Source organism: Salmo salar, chromosome ssa03, assembly GCF_905237065.1.
Source record: "Salmo salar chromosome ssa03, Ssal_v3.1, whole genome shotgun sequence".
Taxonomy (NCBI): domain Eukaryota; kingdom Metazoa; phylum Chordata; class Actinopteri; order Salmoniformes; family Salmonidae; genus Salmo; species Salmo salar.
In genome coordinates this window covers 55362502-55383983 of record NC_059444.1, presented here as the reverse complement: position 1 = coordinate 55383983, position 21482 = coordinate 55362502, and the positions used below count along the sequence as shown (strand labels likewise).

The 21482-nt window shown below is 41.5% G+C and overlaps 1 protein-coding gene across 1 annotated transcript in view; it reads right to left on the bottom strand.

Annotated features, from left to right (window-relative positions):
• Positions 1–3407: 3407 nt before the first annotated feature.
• Positions 3408–21482, bottom strand: part of LOC106600876 (corticotropin-releasing factor receptor 1) — a 182928-nt gene continuing 164853 nt past the window's right edge. The window contains exons 12-14 of the mRNA XM_014192620.2: positions 14785–14923; positions 14527–14568; positions 3408–6501 (exon numbers count right to left, since the gene is read on the bottom strand). Of these exons, the coding sequence (XP_014048095.1) occupies positions 6361–6501; positions 14527–14568; positions 14785–14923 (322 nt within the window). The 3' untranslated portion in view covers positions 3408–6360. The remainder of the gene's footprint in view (positions 6502–14526; positions 14569–14784; positions 14924–21482) is intronic.

The window sequence follows — 21482 nt, the reverse complement described above, 5'->3', positions numbered from 1 at the left end:
CTGACTCAGAGAGTTGAATACTTATGTAATCAAGATATTAGTGTTGTATTTTTCGTATTTTTCTTTTAACAAATGTTGGAATTTGTCTTCCACTTTGAAATTACAGAATATTCTGTGTAGATTGATGTCACCCAGTAAAATACTACTTGAGTAAAAGTCTAAAAGTATTTGGTTTTAAATATACTAAAGTATCAAAAGTAAATGTATTTGCTAAAGTATTAAAAGTACAAGTAAAAGTATAAATCATTTTTAAGTCCTTATATTAAGCAAACCAGATGGCACCATTTTCTTTTTTTATATACACTACTGTTCAAAAGTTTGGGGTCACTTAGAAATGTCCTTGTTTTTGAAAGAAAACACATTTGTTGGCTATTACAATAACATCAGTTTGATCAGAAATACAGTGCAGACATTGTTAATGTTTTAAATTACTATTGTAGCTGGAAATGGCAGATTTTTTTTATAAAATATCTACATAGGTGTACAGAGGCCCATTTTCAGCAACCATCACTCCTGTGTTCCAATGGCACATTGTGTTTGCTAATCCAAGTTGCTCATTTTAAAAGGCTAATTGATCATTAGAAAACCCTTTTGCAATTATGTTAGCACAGCTGAAAACTGTTGTTCTGATTAAAGAAGAAATCAAACTGGCCTTCTTTAGACTAGTTGAGTATCTGGAGCATCAGCATTTGTGGGTTCGACTACAGGTTCAAAAGGGCCAGAAACAAAGACCTATCTTCTGAAACTTGTCAGTCTATTCTTGTTCTGAGAAAGGAAGGCTATTCCATGCGAGAAATTGCCAAGAAACTGAAGGTCTTGTACAAAGCTGTGTACTACTCCCTTCACAGAACAGCGCAAACTGGCTCTACCCAGAATAGAAAGAGAAGTGGGAGGCCCCGGTGCACAACTGAGCAAGAAGACAAGTACATTAAAGTGTCTAGTTTGAGAAACAGACACCTCACCAGTCCTCAACTGGCAGCTTCATTAAATAGTCCCCGCAAACACCAGTCTCAGTGTCAACAGTGACAGATTTTGGGGGTTTGTTAGAAAACACATTTTAATGCACAATTTATGTAGTAGCACTGTTCCATATATCTTGAACTCTCTCCACATATACTTTCTCTCATTAGATTGCTTTTTTTGTTTTTTTTACAAACTATGTACAATTCCTCAACGCTTTCCAACATTGAACAAGTAGAGTCATTAACATTATAAATACAATTTTTCCTTATTGGACTTTAAAAGAGGAAAGAAAAATAATTGCAACATTATCAAACATAACAACAAAAGTGAAAAAAATCACATCAAACTACGCATCGCACCTTTCATCACAAAATCTTAAGTAGACACATTGTGGACATAATTCTATTTATTTATCAATCTATATTATAGGTAATGTGGGCCTGTGTCCTTCAATAAAAGCTGTTCCCTTTAAATAATGTGATAAATATAAAAATCTGTGTGCCTTAGACAGTTAAATAAATACAAATGTTTTTGGATCTTACACCTTCACAACAAAAGACGAACACATTGTAAATACCGAGAAAGAACACTTACATACATCGTTGTTATAGTAACTATAACTGCATCGAGACAAATCGGTCAAGACCCCTCTGCACAATTAAGGAAACAAATCAAACCAAACAAACAATCAAAAAGAGAAAGGGCAGCAGCAGAATTTCTTATTGAAATAAAAAGATAGGGCAAGAAATAAGAACAGCCTATTGACTAGATAGCTGCGCTTGTGTCTTTGGAGGATGTTCGTGACCACAACTATTTTGGTAATGACAAAGAAAAACAAGAGAACATTTGATTACACTGATGAGGCAGACAGTCAGTGGTATGACAGCTGACTACACTAATAGCATATGTGCAAATAACTGGAATTCATTATGAAGCTGTCTGTGTACTGTATACTGGAGCCATTTTCAATGGCAGTATTATATTAAAGAAGTATGATGACTACGACACACTTTGAGAGACATCTACAGTATATAGAATGATAATAACAATAATAATGACGGCTGCCTCAAACTACTTTCCCTGGATTGACGTCAGTTAGCAAATTGAGAATTTCAAAATCGGAGTCTGACCATGCACCTGTATACATTAAAATATTTTCATTAAAATATTCCTGTTTCCTGGAAAAGGAAGGAAAATAGCTGTATAGTCCATTTGCTACAAAATACTGAAATACTGCATTTGATTGAAAAAGTTTTCAATAGCATCTGGTTATTGGTTATGATAACTGGAATATGTGTTCACAATAGAATTACATTCAGTGTTTGGAATACAAGTCTTGGAAATCTGGTAGCGGTGATATAGAACAGGGTTCTTGTAACATTATAACAGAGAACCAACTGGCTTTGGAATTCCAGGGTAAATCATTTTGGTTAAGAGAGAACATATTTTTATGACGGAGGCAGGCACCTGAAATTGGAATGCATAACACTATCATACATTGGCAATTCCATTCCAGGCTAACCTCTAATCTCATGAATGTAATATCGTCATGTATCCTGGCTGTTGAGGAATACATGGTGTGTGTTGGAGGGCAGTAGCATCCCTGGCTGGGTGGGCGAACAGTTCGTTTTGACATATCAACCACCAGCCAGACATTCTCTCTCGCTCTCTCTCTCTCTGTCTCTCTCTCCATTCAATTTGTTAAACAGCGTGACAGGTACATAAACAATGGGATTGTGGAATAAACTGTGCTCTGTTAGATGTGGTTGGACAGTAGTTCTATCACATTTTCCCCATGAAAAAGAAATCAGCCTGCCTTCAGCAGACATAGATGAAGCCGCATCTGTGATTCCTGTGATCATTTGATTCAGCGATTACGATACATCTGTCTGACAATACGTTCTATAACTATTACTTAAAGCCATCTGTAAACATTGCCAATAAAATCACATATTTTATTCTGAATGCTTTATGCCAATGATCAAAAGGGACCGGGAGTAAAAAAGGATTCAGATCAAACCATTTTTGTTGTCTATAGACATATCTGGCGACGGAGGATCGGCTTTGTTTGACTTCGCAAAATAAACACAGCAATTTGTTTCTTTTGGTGTTTAAATGTCAGTTAGCGCTTCAGGATGCATTTCAACTGAATACCCACTGGGCACAGAAGTCACTTCAATGTCTAGTTTTAATATTCATTTCGTTGAGCTGTCAACTAACGTGAATTCAACGTGAAATCTACCAAAAATGCCACCCTGTCATTTGATTTTGGTTAAAAGTTGGGTGAAAAAAAGACAAATCCCATAAATGTAAAAATCCAATCAGTTTCCCACGTTGATTAAACATGACATTGAATTTTTGGGTTGAAATGATGATTCAACCAGTTTTTGAAAATACTGGTCATAATTGTGTACCAAATAAGCACAAAAGTCTGTACGAACAAATACATGAAAAACAGCACTTTATTCCTTTCAAACCCTAAAGAAAAATATCTAAACAATCCCTTTTTCGGTCCCTGGTTGTGAACTATGGCCTGGGGGCATGGCCGCAGGAAGATGTTTTGGAGTGAGGGTGCTTTCACCGTTTTTGTTATACTTTTTTAAATTATCAGGGGGGCTGCAGCAACCCCTACTTCATGCAGCTATGCCCGGGGGAACATTCTAAGTCAAATCCCAGCAAGTCTCAGTTCCTATCTATACCACAAAAGCCTTTTTCATTTAATCCTCGGTTCTTCCATTCACTCGCTCATTCATAGAGATGTTGCACAGCAGGGAACAGTGTCAGGATACAGGCTTTGGTACTATTCTCTCTTCCCTGAATTGTCCCTGGCTCTCAGCTTTCAGACAAACTAGCTGTGACTTCCCTGCAGATAGAGCTAATTAGCAGACCACGCTAATTAGCAGACCATGCGCATGAGAGAGAGAGGCAGATGAGAAGTCCTTGTGGGTGAGGCCATTATAGCTCTCACAGTCCTCTCACAGCTCTACCTACTGGGGTGAGCCATCTTAACAACACCAAGTAAAACTTTGGTCTTAATTGGTTTCATCCTGTGCTGTGTGGGGTAGTGTGTGGAAGCCAAATGGTTCTCTGAGCCCTGAGATTCAAGCTCACAAGCTTTTTGGGAGGGCTCCCACATTACCCAATGTACAAAACAACAAAAAGAAGGGAACTTTTGGGGAGCTGATGATTGTGAATTATTTCAGCTTTTGTACTCATAATTACAATATTTTTCAGCGAGAGAGAGAGAGAGAAAGAGGGAGAGAGGGGAATCCTACTGCAATACATTTGAGACTGGTCCTGTCTAGACAACGTCTATCTGAATATGCATAACTCTATTCCCCTTTGTCAGAACAAACCACAAAAAGTCAGCATTCACTCAATCATCTGCCAGACATTGTGTTAATCTTTTCCTAGTTACTTTGACTTATTCATGTGTCATTCAAAAATAAAAAGTTGTGCTATGTGCATGACAATATCTGATAAATGGTTTTATGTTCTGGAATTGGAATGATTATCAGATTTGTTATGGTCCTTCATAATGGGTGGTTCAATTTGAAAGATTTGCAGAATTTCAGCAAAGTATTGTCAGTACCCACTGGGCACAGACGTCAATTCAATATCTATTCCATGTTGGTTCAATGTAATTTTGTTGAAATGATGTGGAAACAAATGTTGATTCAACCAGTGTGTGCCCAGTGGGTACCTTCTATGACACAATAGCAATATAACATATTACCTGTTTGATGGCAAGAAAGAGTTTGAAGAACAAAATGATTTAGTCTGAAGATTTAGTATAGATAAGTTTTGCAAGTTGCAGAGATGAAGCAACCAAAACATCCACATTCCTCTCAGACCTTAACATATCTAGCCAAAATAATTATATTAATAATTGGCATTTCTCCCAATCCAGCTTTCAACAATGATATACTAAAGTGGACGGTATCTTATTACGGTCCTGGTAATTTTGGAATTTGAAATAAACAAAAGTGCTTTTATAAAGGAGTGCTTAATCGGTTGAAGATTAACACCTTTTACAACCTTGCGCAACAGAAAACATATCTTCAGTTATGGTGCATACTGTAGCCTATGATAAGTCCTCTCCATATGTGTGTGTTTGTATTTGCTTGCGCCTCAAAAAAACTCAACCTTACCAGGCGTGAAATGCCTTATTGATGTTAAACTGCCGCTCTTCCTTCAACCCCCCCAGGTCTGACTATCTCTAAGCCAACGTTACGTTTGAGTCCCAGGAAAAGGCTAAGATGAAAGGGAGGAGAAGAAGTCATCACAATTTGAGGAGAGATATGCTAAATTCTTACTTCCTGAAAGAACTGGGAAACACAAACACAACTGTTTTGTCCTCTAGATAGATTTGACAGTGTGTACCAATTTTCACAGTTCATTCACATTAGTAACAGTGTTGGATGTCACATCACTTTTTCCGCTTGCACAATGCCTTGGTTGTTGTTGTTGTAAGGATAATGGGGAAGGCATCCATCTTCAATGGTGGCCAAAGATTTAACATCAGAACATGGTCTCTATGAAGATAATAATTAATCAGAAAAACAGAAGGAAGGAATGGGAGAATGTTTACTAGAGACAGTAGTCTGGACAGACATGAAATGAATGGTCCATGGCGGTCATTCGCTTTACGATGCAGCGCCAGTAAGCATAGCCAGCTTGAAGGTCAAAGATTTCTCCACAGAAAATAAAAACATGCAAAGGAACAAGAATCAAATTGTTTGTGTCAATGATCTTGAACAGGTCAGTTAGTCCAACAGGGATCATGTATTTGACACTGATACAAGCACGTGCCCCAGTACCATTTTCTTTCCACTTTCAAAGTATTCTTATGGACTCCAACTCCATCCATATGGACTCCAACTCCACCCATATGGACTCCAACACCATCCATATGGACTCCAATTTCTGGATTTTGCAGAATAAAAAACAATAAGAGAACACTGGACTTACTGACAAATGTGATATTTTTTTTTATCTGACATCAAAAGTCACTTCTCAACTGAATCTGCCAACGCCACAGGGATTGTACTAATTCCCTGTGCTGCCTTTTGGCAAAAAGTCAGCTCTTGACATTACTTGGTTTGGCCATTGTCATCCTGACCCTCTGTAGCTTTCAGAGGGAATGCACTGAGCGAACGTACCTCAATGTATTAGCAGGCGAGAGACTACAGAGGTCACCGTTCCCTGGGAGGGGGTATGTGAGGTCTATGTTTATAGACCAAGTGTACCCTGTGTGAACTATCATGGTAGCTGTTTCCCTCAGTTGGTTTGGAGAGAAGAGGGTAAAGAGGTGCTCTGTGGGGGACATGTTGGAGGGGTGGTTGGCGGTGAGAGGTTAGACGGGGGCGTTCAGCCAAAGCAGAGTGTTGTTGGTCCTCAAACAGCCGAGGACTGCTTGATGCTGTGGAAGCTGACCCGCGTGGGCGACGTGGGGATGGACATGGCGCGCGCCACCCGAGCCCTGATTGAATGCTTGTCCTGCCAGCGATGCCATCTCTTCCTAACCGCAGAACGCACCTGAGAGGATAGCAGAGAGAGCGAGAGAGAGACGGAGAAAAAGAGAGAAAATTCAAATTTTGTTTGGTCTGACAGTGTAATTGTTGACTAAAGTAACGTAACAATTATATTTATTTTCTTCACAGAAACTATATAAATAGTCAATGTCAGTTTGATTGAATACCACTTATAGTTAACTGCCACGTTAAGTGAGTTTCCATTTAATTGTTTTCACCTAATTCAAATATCTCATTTATGCAATTTCCAAATTGTGGTAACCAAGGAGAAGTGGACAGTGTTGGGACAGTGCCATGGGATTACAAATGAGAGGGAGACGGAAGCTTATAAGGCACTGAACTTCTGCCACACCATGAGGACCACCATGTATTCTCTAATAACAAGTCGGTGACATGATAACTACTTTCCTTATTTGCTTTTGGATTTTATTAACCTCATTAGAAGCCCAAACTTTGACTGGATGTATCAAAGGATAAGCGTACAGGCCCCTTTCTCACTAATAAGTTAGTTTACAAAGGAGAAGCAGCACTATGTTCTTTGGCTCCCTGGTTTAAGTATGCTGAAAAGATCAAAATCTAAGTTTGGGTTGTTCCCTTTCTAAACTTATATTCATGAAACTGTGTGCTCCATAGAGCTTCCACATCTTGAATAACACTCTCTTTCTGCAGCAGGAAATTGTTTATTTTTGTTGACAATTAACGCTCATAGGCATAATATTTGTATCCATGATTCTACCAAAACACAGACGTCTATCGCAGTATATTTAATTAAAGCCAACCTGTTCTGTTTTTTCATCTGCTTCTAAAGAACTAGAGCATCAAGCAGCTCTATCTTTTCACTTTATATTATGTGAAACCCTGCAGGGCCCTTTGGAACACTTCACACAGTTGGCTGTGGAATTGAAGGAAATATGTCACAGAGGATGAGGACTGTGTACAGTAGGGGTGTGACCGCAGTAAAGACACATTTGGTTATGTCTGCGAAAAGAGCCTTGAGTGTTTAATACAGAATTAGAATAACATACTGTATATTAATGATTGTAGATAGAATAGCTGCCTGACAGTCGGAGTACACGGTGGGAGTGATTTCATGGATAAAAAAAAAAGGAATCACTTTCCCGCTCTTTTCTCAGAGACTGGAAGCCTTTCACACAAAAGAGGTTTCCATCAAACCTTTTTATTCGAGTAAAGTACATCGGATAAAACATGTAAAGACAAGCCTGTTGGAAACAGCGAATTTGTCGACAAAACTAAATACGTGGGCAAATTTCTTGGTCTGAAATAGAATATGCGACAATTGCAGTAGAAACGCTTTTATCGGCAAATATTGACATAATAACCATCATTTTGAAGTAAACTTGGATTCACACTATGCTATGTTGTGTGATCCTCCCACTGCGACTTGGCAAAGCATGCACAGATTTAAATAAGTTATGAACTTCACAGGGTGGTGAAAGTGCACGGTGATGAGCTTGATGTTGTCACGTCTACTCCCGCTCCATCTCTCATTGTCGCCAGTTTACTCATTATTCCGCAAACCTGTCACCATTGTTACACGCACCTGCGTCTCATGAGACACACCTGGACTCCATCGCATTCCTGATTACCTCCCCTATATCAGTCACTCCCTTTGGTTCTTTCCCCAGGCTATATTGTTTTGTGTTTCATGTCTGTATGCTACTCGTGGTTCTTGTTTTGTTCCATGATCGTTTATTCATTAAATTCACTCCCTGTACTTGCTTCCCGATTTATTAGCGTTGACGATCCAGAATAGTGCCTCACCAAAGGAAGCAACAGGGATTTATTTTTTGCTTTTTTTTAACTGGTGACGTCGGGTCCAAGGGCGGCTGCTGACGCAACCAGGGATGGCTCTTTAGGCTTCCATGCCTCAGCTGGCTTGATAGGTTCTCAAGCCTCGGTTGGCTCATCAGGCTTCCATTGCCGAAGCTACAGGGGATGCCTCAGCTAGCTCATCAGGCTTCCGTGACTCAGCTGGCTTGTCGGGATCCCATGCCTCAGCAGAAGCGATCCTGGTCCTCGCGACCGTCCCTTTGGTCGGCGTCCTGTGGCTGGAGCCGTGCGTCAGGGAGGGGGTACTGTCACGTCTACTCTTGCTCCCCCTCTCCGGCTCTTGTTGTCGCCAGTTTACTCATTATTACGCACACTTGTGCCTCATGAGACTCACCTGGACTCCATCACCTTCCTGATTACCTCCCCTATATCTGTAACTCCCTTTGGTTCTTTCCCCATGAGTCGTTGTTTCTGTTTGTGTCATGTCTGTACGCTACTCGTGTTTCTTGTTTTGTTCCATGTTTGTTTATTTATTAAATTCACTCCCTGTACTTGCTTCCCGATTTATTAGCGTAGACATTACAGATGCTCCTTTCCAATAACTATCGATGGTCTTATTTCGTATGGTGGTGACATGACTATCCATGCTCGGCTGTCAGCTGACAAATAAAAATGATCATGGTCTTATCCATAACCTCCTAATGTCATAACGGTCGATGAAAGGGGACCAAGGCGCAGCGTGTAGAGTGCTCATCTTAATTTATTATAGGAGAACACGTAAACAGAAAAAATACAATGACTAACAGTTCAGTAAGGTACAAAGACTATAATGGAAAACAAGCACCCACAAACCCAAAGGAAAAAACAGGCTGCCTAAGTATGGCTTCCAATCAGAGACAACGAAAGACACCTGCCTCTGATTGGAAACCATACCCGGCCACACATAGAAAATGAAAACTAGAACAAAATCCCCATGAAACAAACCAACCCCAAAACAACACCCCCTGCCACGCCCTGACCATACTACAATGACAAATGACCCCTTTTACTGGTCAGGACGTGACAGGCTCCGGGCTGAGGAGCGTCGCTGGAGGCTCTGGGCTGAGGAGTGTCACTGGAGGCCTCCTGCGTGGAGCTGGTACTGGTCTCTCCGGACTGGGGAGACTTACAGGAGACTGGGTGCGCAGAGCAGGCACGGGGCACACTGGGCCTTGGAGGCGCACCGGAGGTCTGGAGCTCAGGGCTGGCACACCCCATCCTGGCTGAATGGCCACTGTAGCCCGGCACGGGCGGAGCGCTGGCACAGGGCGAACTGGGCTGTGCTGGAGAGTGAGGGCTTCCGTGCGTTGAGCAGGTGCAGGGTAAGCTGGACCGAGGAGACGCACTGGCGGCCAGATGCGCTGAGCAGGCACACTCCTTCCTGGCTGAGTGCCAACTCTAGCATGGCAACGCTGCGGAGCCCGTACCGACCGTACCGGACTGTGCGTGCGGATGGGCGAGATAGTGTGCATCACGCCGTAATGCATCGCTCGCCCCTCTGCACGCCTGCTCAGTCATGCCCTCTCCACCAGTACCTCCCTCCGGAATCTCGCGTCAAGCTCCGTGCTTGACTCCATTCTTGGCTCCGGTTTGCTCCGCGGCTCTCTCCTGTACACCCGGGAAGTTAAGTCAGGGCTCCTCTCCGCCTTGCCTTTCGGTGCGTATAAAGCCTCGTAGTAACAAAACCCAGAACATACACCAAAACCCCGTAATACATAAATAAAACACCCCTCTACAATACTCATAACCCCCGAACCACATAAAACAAATACCCTCTGCAACGTCCTGACCAACCTACAAATACAAATAACCCCTATACTGGTCAGGACGTGACAATTATATATTTTTTACATTAATGGGTCCAGTGGGTTTACTGACCGGTAAAACTGAAAAGTAAATTTTGCCTGTTCTGGGAACGTTTATATTTAGGTTACAGGGAGGTTCTGAGAACGTTTTACTCTGACCACCACTTGGTTTTCATGGGATTCAATACATGTTATGACATTCAAAATGTTTATTAGCTTGTGGGGTCCAGTGGCTTTGACACACACTACAAAAAGACTCCCCCCGGACTCTGGAATATTGAACAAGTACACCATAACTACCACCACAACCCAGGTATTGCTCATTCTTTTAACAATTCCTGACATTTAATCCTAGTAAAAATTCCCTGTCTTAGGTCAGTTAGGATCACCACTTTAATCACCAGAATAATAGTAGAGAGAATGATTTCTTTCAGCTTTTATTTCTTTCATCACATTCCCAGTGGGTCAGTAGTTTACAAACACTCAATTAGTATTTAGTAGCATTGTCTTTAAAATGTTTAGCTTGGGTCAAACATTTCAGGTAGCCTTCCACAAGCTTCCCACAATAAGTTGGGTGAATTCTGGCCCATTCCTCCAGACAGAGCTGGTGTAACTGAGTCAGGTGTATAGGCCTCCTTGCTTGCATGCGCTTTTTCAGTTCTGCCCACAAATTTTCTATACGATTCAGTTCGGTGCTTTGTGATGGCCACTCCAATACCTTGACTTTGTTGTCCTTAAGCCATTTTGCCACAACTTTGGAAGTATGCTTGGGGTCAATGTCCATTTGGAAGACCCATTTGCGACCAAGCTTAAACTTCCTGACTGATGTCTTGAGATGTTGCTTCAATATATCCACATACTTTTCCTCCCTCATGATGCCATCTATTTTGTGAAGTGCACCAGTCCCTCCTGCAGCAAAGCACCCCCACAACATGATGCTGCCACCCCCGTGCTTCACGGTTGGGATGGTGTTCTTCGGCTTGCAAGCATCCCCCTTTTTCCTCCAAACATAACGATGGTCATTATGGCCAAACAGCTCTATTTTAGTTTCATCAGACCAGAGGACATTTCTCCAAAAAATACTAACTTTGTCCTTATGTGCAGTTGCAAACTGTAGTTTGGGTTTTTTATGGAAGCAGTGGCTTCTTCCTTGCTGAGCAACCTTTCAGGTTATGTCGATATAGGACTCGTTTTACTGTGGACATAGATACTTTTGTACCTGTTTCCCCCAGCGTCTTCACAAGTTCCTTTGCTGTTGTTCTGGGATTGATTTGCACTTTTCGCTCCAAAGTACGTTCATCTCTAGGAGACAGAACTCGTCTCCTTCCTGAGCGGTATGATGGCTGCGTGGTTCCTTGGTGTTTATACTTGCTTACTATTGTTTGTACAGTTGAACGTGGTACCTTCAGGCGTTTGGAAATTGCTCCTAAGAATGAACCAGACTTGTGGAGGTCTACAATTTTTTTTCTGAGGTCTTGGCTGATTTCTTTTGATTTTCCCATGATGTCAAGCAAAGAGGCACTGAGTTTGAAGGTAGGCCTTGAAATACATCCACAGGTACACCTCCAATTGACTAAAATTATGTCAATTAGCCTATCAGAAGCTTCTAAAGCCATGATTTAATTTTCTGGAATTTTACAAGCTGTTTAAAGACACAGTCAACTTAGTGTATGTTAAACTTCTGACACACTGGAATTGTGATACAGTGAAATAATCTGTCTGCAAAAATTACTTGTGTCATGCACAAAGTAGATGTCCTAACCGACTTTCAAAACTATAGTTTGTTAACAAGAAATGTGTGGAGTGCTTGAAAAACGAGTTTTAATGACTCCAACCTAAGTGTATGTAAACCTCCGACTTCAACTGTACGTATAGTTGCATGTTTTCATAAGCTTGGGTTCCAGGAAAACAGAATTTCTCATTTGGGTACCAGGCTGAAAAGGTTTAAGAACCCTGTGTTAGTCTAATAACACTATGCAGCTTTGACGTATCGTTTTGCACTACACTATAATTATTCACAGGTTATTGTAGGTGAATGTCAGATCTACTCAAATATGAGTTTCACATTTATTTCCATAAGGTTGGAGGTGATTACTGTAGTATAGGCTAGGCTGAGAGTTTGGCCTGCTCTTTTTCTTATGTGTGAGTGGGTGTGAAAATTAAACTGGCCTATTGTCCTGACAGGATTGACAATCTTATACACAGCCTGCCATGAGTGTCAAATCATTAACATTTCAAAATAGCGAAGGCAATTGTGTAAGGCTAAGGAGTCACCAGAGAAATTAAGGTTTGACATGGAAAATCACAGGATTTCAAATGAGACATTTCCATTTAGTTTTGGAACACTTCACTTGGATTTACACATGTGAAATCATGTGAAACAATATGGATTTGGAACACTTCACGTGATGATATTTTGCATTTAGTTTTGGAACACTTCACATGTGATGATATTTCCCGTGGATTTTCACATGTGATCACATAACCTTTCACATGTGGAATCATGTGTTGTAGGAAAATATGTTTTTAGTTTCACACTGGTTGTGGGAACACAGCCATATGTTTACTGACCAGTAAAACTGACCGTTTTTTTGTTGTTGAACGTTTTGCCTGTTCTGGGGACGTTTATTTTTAGGCTGCAGGGAGGTTCTGAGAACGTTTTACTCTGACCACCACTTGCTTTTCATGGGATTCAATACATGTCATGACATTCAATGCGTTTATCAGCTTATGGGGTCCAGTGGCTTTGACACACACTACAAAAAGATTCCGTCCGGACTCTGGAATATTGAACAAATACACCATAGCTACCACCACAATCCAGGTATGGCTCAGTCTTTTCACACAGGGTTTTTTACTCAGGACTACACACGTAGATACCAAACAGATCCAATTTAAAGAGCATTTTCTCCCTGCTAGTGAGGTTAGAACAAGGTGAGTGAATCTTTGTTTTGGCTTGGCTAGGTTTTCCCCTAGTAGCATGCTTTAAGTCTGTCATTAGAGTCAGGGTTGTGTGTATTGCTTCAAGAGGTCTCCTAGCAGCATAGGAGTTATTAAAAGAAGATTCTGGAGAAGATAGTTAAACCCTGCTGTTCATCATGATTTCAGTGCAGTTGGTTAGCGTTAATATCAGTTAGGTCATTAGCCGAGCTTACACTGTGTGAGTGTGAAGGAGAGCTGTATTAGATAGGAATGCTAAAATACCAGTGATTGAAGTTGGCCGCGGCTGACTGGTACGGAAAAAGCGGCACCTCTTTCTACTCTCTTTCCTTCTGCTTGAGTAACGACATTTCTTCTAGAATATCAGAGTAGAGAAGGATAGTTAATAACATTTACTTTTGTGTCTGAGGTTAGTACTACTCTGGTTCTCCGTATGTTGTAAATGGTGAAAAGAAGCAGAAAAAAAAACATTCGGTCCTCTCTGGCTTTGCTTCACAGATCGCTGATGATTCATGATAACATTTGAACAACCGCCGAACTCCACAATTTGTCCTTTGGATGTAGTCCCATGATACCATCAAGAGCAACAAATTAGCGGCTGCTCGACATTAGCGAGCCGACAGGAGAAACAGAGGTTGATTAGCTAAGTAATCTGCCAGCACACGTCTATTGAGTGGCCACTTTTGCCCTAACTGCACCTCAGTGGGAGATATCTGCCATACTAAGTGGCGTCATGCTAACATACTGTACATTGATCTCTTTTCAGCGTTAGTGTGTAGGCTTAATTTCATCCTTCCTGACTCTTCTTGTAATGTTGAGGTAAAATAAATGCATTTATAAACCAAAATACACGGATGAGTTATCCAGGAGACATGACCCGAATAGTCTCCTGTTGAGACAGATTACTCCAGGGAGAATGGGATACCTGAGGAGGAAACTGCAATGTTTACATCAAGCTGTGTAGCAAGGGTACTTTCACAGCTCTCCCAAGGGTTTTTCAGGTTTTAGGGCAAGCAATCTTTTGTAACTCCAGACAGATTTAGGTTTCTCACCGGTTAATATTTTATGTCAAATCCATTTAGGCATCCTATTCCTTATATAGTGCACTACCTTTGACCATGGCACCATGCAGCCTCTGACATGGGGCCTGTATATCTGTGTTGGGCCAGGGTGAAGCTCATTGTGATCCTATTAATTCTGCTGTCCAGTGGAGGAAATCTGCATGTCCAAGGTAACCCTGCTGCTTGGCTTGCATTTTAGACGACACAATACATTTTTAGGGCATTTTTAGCTCTGCATGAAATGGTGCCAAGTAGACATGTTTCCAATAGTCCTGGGAGGAATGAGAGGAGGGTTAGAGGGAGGGATAGTAGGAGGGGGGATTGGAAAGAAAAACGCATTACGGGTATAGTGTGAGCGGTGGGGGATCATGGGACAAACATGAATCTGCTTACCTCGCTGTTCAGGAAGCAATAAAATACTGACACGAAAAAGCCCTGGAGGACAGAGAGAGAGGGAAAGATGGCAAGAGAAGAGGGGGAGGAGAGAGAAACAGTGTTAAACATTGAAGATAAGATGAGCAGTGTGAGCAGCACTACATTGTACTGTAGCCTACATCTATTTTTTGTGACACATTATATGCTTCAGAATGTTTACAGCATCAAAAAAGTTCTCAAACCCTCTATAACACTTTTCATTTGGCCTGGGCATACCTGAAAAGACTCCAGGATGGAGTTGAAGTAGATGAAGACAATTTGGGCGACCTCATCCTCCCCTCCCGGGTTGACGAAAAATAGCATGTAGGTGATGCCCAGGAGAGGCAGCAGCACCAGAGTGGCCTTCACCGCTTTCCTGATGGACACACAGTAACACAAGAGTCATATTATTAAATAAAGACCTGGCCGCCAACTAGAGAGTCAATTAGACACAGACACAGAGCCATACTAATGACACAAATAGATGCCTAAAATAGACCTGCCAGACAACTAGTGGGCCAATACTAATTTGCTAATGGCTGCCAAGTTATTTTTCTCCTGTTCTGAGATTTTATGGTTCATGAGAGCACTCACAATACTGTCGTGTGTAGTTTGGATTTATGGTGTCGAAATACCTTTAAGGGTAGTGAAAATGTTTGTTAAGTTCCTACAATACTTTGATTCCACACTGGGTGTGGGATTTCATGTTCAAACCATGGCAGCAGTTTCCAGTTCACATGCATATTGAATGACCTCATAGTCCTTACAGCACTAGTACAGGTAGATGAATTACTCCCAATTGAATTGCTCTGTTAATATATTTATGTTCTTCAACTTGCTATGATGAGTCAGTGGCTGTGTGTTTGTTTCTGTGTGTGTGTGTGTGTGTGTGTGTGTGTGTGTGTGTGTGTGTGTGTGTGTATATATGTCTGTTTCTGTATGTGTGTGTGTGTGTTTGTGTCCGTGTTTGTGTGTGTGCGTGCGTGCCATTTATGCCATGTGAATGCCTGTGCGCTTATGTGTCATCCTCGGCCGACCCATGGCGCTCTCACACCTGTGAATGAGTGAGTGGCAGCTGTGCCCATCACCTCCATGCAGAGAGACCCCGATGTCAGCTGCTGAAAATGTTACCCAGCTCTGTCAGAGCTAGCATGTCGCCGTACTGCCCTTTCGTCTACACTGACACAAATTGAGCACAAAATGAATGTACAATTTCAATTTCTAACATGGCCTAAAGTAATGTGACATGGACACATTCTTTCAATTCATCCATTTCCCAGTGGAAGTGCATTGCTGTGGTGCATACCAGCTATACGGCCCACCAAGGGGTTAATGTATGAGGACTAGGTCATGTTCTAGGTCATACTGGCCTCTCATCCTTCAGCATATTATTAATCACAAGTGAAGTGCTGACCAGCAGAGTCCAATAGAGGAGCACTAGCTGCGGCTCAATGGCGCGAGACCCACAAAATGGCACCCTATTCCCTACATAGTGCACTACTATAGATAATAAGATGCCATTTGGGACACAGCCTAAAGGCTGGCTGAAGGGTAACGAACGTAGCCTTTATAATCACATTAGTGAAGCCAAATTGAATTTGCTCAATAAGAAGTTTGATTGACAAATGACTCCATTAAATTACAATAAGGAGCGAGGAATATTTGCTTGGCTACTTTCCAGTCAGATAACCCCATGCAGCGTCTGCCACTCTGGTTTCATTATCCAAGGAATCAGTCAAACTGTCTGATTTTACTGTACCGATAAAAAGTTGTGAAAATTATTACGGCTTGTGAATAGTCAGCATGGTGTGTTGTGTTAGCTGGTTACAGTAGCTGTGAAGGGTGTGAGGGTTTCTGAAGATACAGCCACACACAGGCACGTGCATGGGCACCCACACACGCAGAACACACACGCACACACTCTCCCACCCCACCTGGTTCCACACAACAATCAATTATTACAATTCAACCAGACAGGTATCGATCATTAGGTTTCTTCCAACGAGGCCATTGATGTTTCCTGGGCGTGTATTAATTAACAGCCCATTGATGTCTACTTTACAGCTGGGGCTGGCTCAGCTGACCCTGGATGCATCCCAAATGGCACCCTAATCCCTACAGTGCCTTTAGAAAGTCTACACCCACTTGGACTTTTTTCACATTTTGTTGTGCTACAAAGTTGGATTGAAACAGATTTAATGATACTTTTTTGTCATTGATCAGAAAATTAGACAAATATATACAGGTGAATAAAATGTAATAATTAAAATAGTCGTTGCATAAGCATTCAGCCCCTTTTTTTTAGGCAAGCCAAATTAAGTACAGAAGTAAAATTTAGCTCAAATAATATAATAAGTTATATGGACTAATAGGGGTTGACATGATTTTTTATGACTACCCCTTCCTCTGTCCCCCATACATTCAGCATCTGTAATGTCCCTCAGTCAAGTATTACATTTCAAGCACATATTCAACTACAAAGACCAGGGAGCTTTTCAAAAGCCTCATAAATAAGGACAGTGATTGGTAAATGGGTAACAATAACAAATCAGATATTCAATATATCCTTAAGCATGCTCAAGTTAATAATTATGCTATGGATGATGTATTAAACCTCCCAGACATATCAAAGACGCAGTCATCCTTCTGTACTGAGCTGCAGGACAGGAAGGAAACTGCTAAGGCCATTGGTGATGTTAAAACAGCTACAGAGTTTAATGGCTGTGATGGGAGAAAACAGAGGATGGATCAACAACATTGTAGCGACTCCACAATAATGACCTAAATGACAGTGTGAAAAGAAGAATTCAAATATACAAAACATGCAACAAAGCACCAAAGTCATACCAAAAAAAATATAACATGGCAAATGGATACACTTTTGGCCTCAATGCAAAGCCTTATGTTTGCAGAAAATCCAATACAACACATCACTGAATAACTTCCTCCTTATTTTTAAGCATGGTGGTGCCTGCATCATGGTATGGGTGTGCTTGACATTGGCAAAGACTGTGATGAAGCTAAGCAAAACATCCTAGAAGAACACCTGCTTCAGTCTGCTTACAACCAGACACTGGGAGAGGAATTCATCTTTCAGCAGGACATTAACCTATAGCACAAAGCCAAATCTACACTAGAGTTGCTTACCAAGAAGACAGTGAATGTTCCTTAGTGGTCAAGTTACAGTTTCAACTTAAATCTGCTTAAAAATCTATGTCAAGACCTTAAAATTGCTGTCTAGCCATGATCCTCAACAAATCAAAACAAATTGTATTTGTCACATACACATGGTTAGCAGATGTTAGTGCGAGTGTAGCAAAATGCTTGTGCTTCTAGTCCCGACAGTGCAGTAATATCTAAGAAGTAATCTAACAATACCCCAACAAATACCTAACACACACAAATCTAAAGGGGCGAATGAGAATATGTACATGTAAATATATGGATGAGTATATCAAACTTTTTTAGATTTATTCAGAGGACCATTATTAGCGTGTTTTAACCACTCCTATATAAACTGTAGATTATCAGACATGCAGCAAGGAGGTCTGATTTCATTATTACTGAAACAGGATCCAAGTGGATATATATATATATATATATATATATATATATATATATATATATATATATATATATATATATATAAAGATCCAGTCCATTTAAAAAATTGGAGGCCTCTTACACTGTTGTGATGCAAAAGAAATTGAGCTAAATCCTTGGCGCATAGAACTAAAAAGGTATTGTCATTATTCATCCTAATCAGACAGTTATTTTACATGGACGATACATTGGAGATAATTTAGGACAAGTACTGGAAACAGTAGAATACTATGAAATATCGGGGAAACCAGTCCTGGTTTTCATAGCTGATTTTGAAAAGGCTTTTGATAAAGTACGACTGGAGTTTGTATATAAATGCCTAGAATACTTCAATTTTGGAGAAACTCTTATCAATGGGTTGAAGTTATATATAGTAACCCTAGGTATAAAATAGTAAATAATGGCTACATCTCAAAGTTTTAAACTGTCAAGAGGAGTAAAACAAGGTTGTCCACTATAGACATGTCTATTTATTATTGCCATCGAAATGTTAGCTGTTAACATTGGATCCAACAATAATATTAAGGGATTAGAAATCCGTGGCTTAAAAACAAAGGTGTCATTGTACGCTGATGATTCATGATTTCTTTTAAAACCACAATTAGAATCCCTCCACAGCCTCATAGATGATCTAGATACTTTTTCTAACCTCTTTGGATTAAAACCAAATTATGATGTGTACGGTATTGGATCACTAAAAAAGTCAACTTTTACAATACCATGTAGTTTACCAATAAAATGGTCTGACGGGGATGTGAACATAGAAATTATCTCACTTCAATACATTTTTATAGAAAGTAAGCCAAAATAGATAAGCTCTTGCTACCATGGAAAGGAAAATACCTGTCTATTTGTGGAAAAATCACCCTGATTAACTCTTAAGTCATATCACAGTTTACCTATTTGCTTGTGGTTTTGCCTACACCTAGTGACCTGCTTTTTAAATGATAAACTCAGCAAAAAAAGAAACGTCCTCTCACTGTCAACTGCATTTATTTTCAGCAAACTTAACATGTGTAAATATTTGTATGAACATAAGATTCAACTGAGACATAAACTGACAAGTCCCACAGACATGTGACTAACAGAAATTGAATAATGTGTCCCTGAACAAAGGGGGGGTCAAAAGTAACAGTCAGTATCTGGTGTGGCCACCAGCTGCATTAAGTACTGCAGTGCATCTCCTCCTCATGGACTGCACCAGATTTGCCAGATCTTGCTGTGAGATGTTGCCCCACTCTTCCACCAAGGCACCTGCAAGTTCCCGGACATTTCTGGGGGAATGGCCCTAGCCCTCACCCTCTGATCCAACAGGTCCCAGACATGCTCAATGGGATTGAGATCCGGGCTCTTTGCTGGCCATGGCAGAACACTGACATTCCTGTCTTGCAGGAAATCACGCACAGAACGAGCAGTAGGGCTGTTGGCATTGTCATACTGGAGGGTCATGTCAGGATGAGCCTGCAGGAAGGGTACCACATGAGGGAGGAGGATGTCTTCCCTGTAACACACAGCGTTGAGATTGCCTGAAGTTATTTGGATTTTTCCGAATTATCTTTGAATGACAGGATCCTGAAAAAGGGATATTTCTTCTTCTGCTGAGATTATGAACAAAAACATTTTCTATTTTATTTGGAATAGCAAGCCAGACAAAATTGAAAGGGCCTATTTATATAACAAATGTGAATTCGGAGGGCAGAAATGATTAAATATTAAAGCATTAGACCTCTCACTAAGGCATGGGTCATACAAAAGTTATACTTAAAATCTAAATGGTTCTCTAGTAAATTAATAAGAATGTCTCACCCCATGTTCAAGAATGGCCTTTTTCCCTTTTTTCAGATTATAACTGCTCACTTTCTGTTATTTGAAAATGAAATCATCTCCAAAATACACTGCTCAAAAAAATAAAGGGAACACTTAAACAACACAATGTAACTCCAAGTCAATCACACTTCTGTGAAATCAAACTGTCCACTTAGGAAGCAACACTGATTGACAATAAATTTCACATGCTGTTGTGCAAATGGAATAGACAACAGGTGGAAATTATAGGCAATTAGCAAGACACCCCCAATAAAGGAGTGGTTCTGCAGGTGTGGGAACACAGACCACTTCTCACTTCCTATGCTTCCTGGCTGATATTTTGGTCACTTTTGAATGCTGGCGGTGCTTTCACTCTAGTGGTAGCATGAGACGGAGTCTACAATCCACACAAGTGGCTCAGGTAGTGCAGCTCATCCAGGATGGCACATCAATGCGAGCTGTGGCAAGAAGGTTTGCTGTGTCTGTCAGCGTAGTGTCCAGAGCATGGAGGCGCTACCAGGAGACAGGCCAGTACATCAGGAGACGTGGAGGAGGCCGTAGGAGGGCAACAACCCAGCAGCAGGACCGCTACCTCCGCCTTTGTGCAAGGAGGAGCAGGAGAAGCACTGCCAGAGCCCTGCAAAATGACCTCCAGCAGGCCACAAATGTGCATGTGTCTGCTCAAACGGTCAGAAACAGACTCCATGAGGGTGGTATGAGGGCCCGACGTCCACAGGTGGGGGTTGTGCTTACAGCCCAACACCGTGCAGGACGTTTGGCATTTGCCAGAGAACACCAAGATTGGCAAATTCGCCACTGGCACCCTGTGCTCTTCACAGATGAAAGCAGGTTCACACTGAGCACGTGACAGACGTGACAGAGTCTGCAGACGCCGTGGAGAACGTTCTGCTGCCTGCAACATCCTCCAGCATGACCGGTTCGGAGGTGGGTCAGTCATGGTGTGGGGTGGCATTTCTTTGGGGGGCCGCACAGCCCTCCATGTGCTCGCCAGAGGTAGCCTGACTGCCATTAGGTACCGAGATGAGATCCTCAGACCCCTTGTGAGACCATATGCTGGTGCGGTTGGCCCTGGGTTCCTCCTAATGCAAGACAATGCTAGACCTCATGTGGCTGGGGTGTGTCAGCAGTTCCTGCCAGAGGAAGGCATTGATGCTATGGACCGGCCCGCCCGTTCCCCAGACCTGAATCCAATTGAGCACATCATGTCTCGCTCCATCCACCAACGCCACGTTGCACCACAGACTGTCCAGGAGTTGGCGGATGCTTTAGTCCAGGTCTGTTTTGGAGATCCCTCAGGAGACCATCCGCCACCTCATCAGGAGCATGCCCAGGCGTTGTAAGGAGGTCATACAGGCACGTGGAGGCCACACACACTACTGAGCCTCATTTTGACTTGTTTTAAGGACATTACATCAAAGTTGTATCAGCCTGTAGTGTGGTTTTCCACTTCAATTTTGAGTGTGACTCTAAATCCAGACCTCCATGGGTTGATAAATTGGATTTCC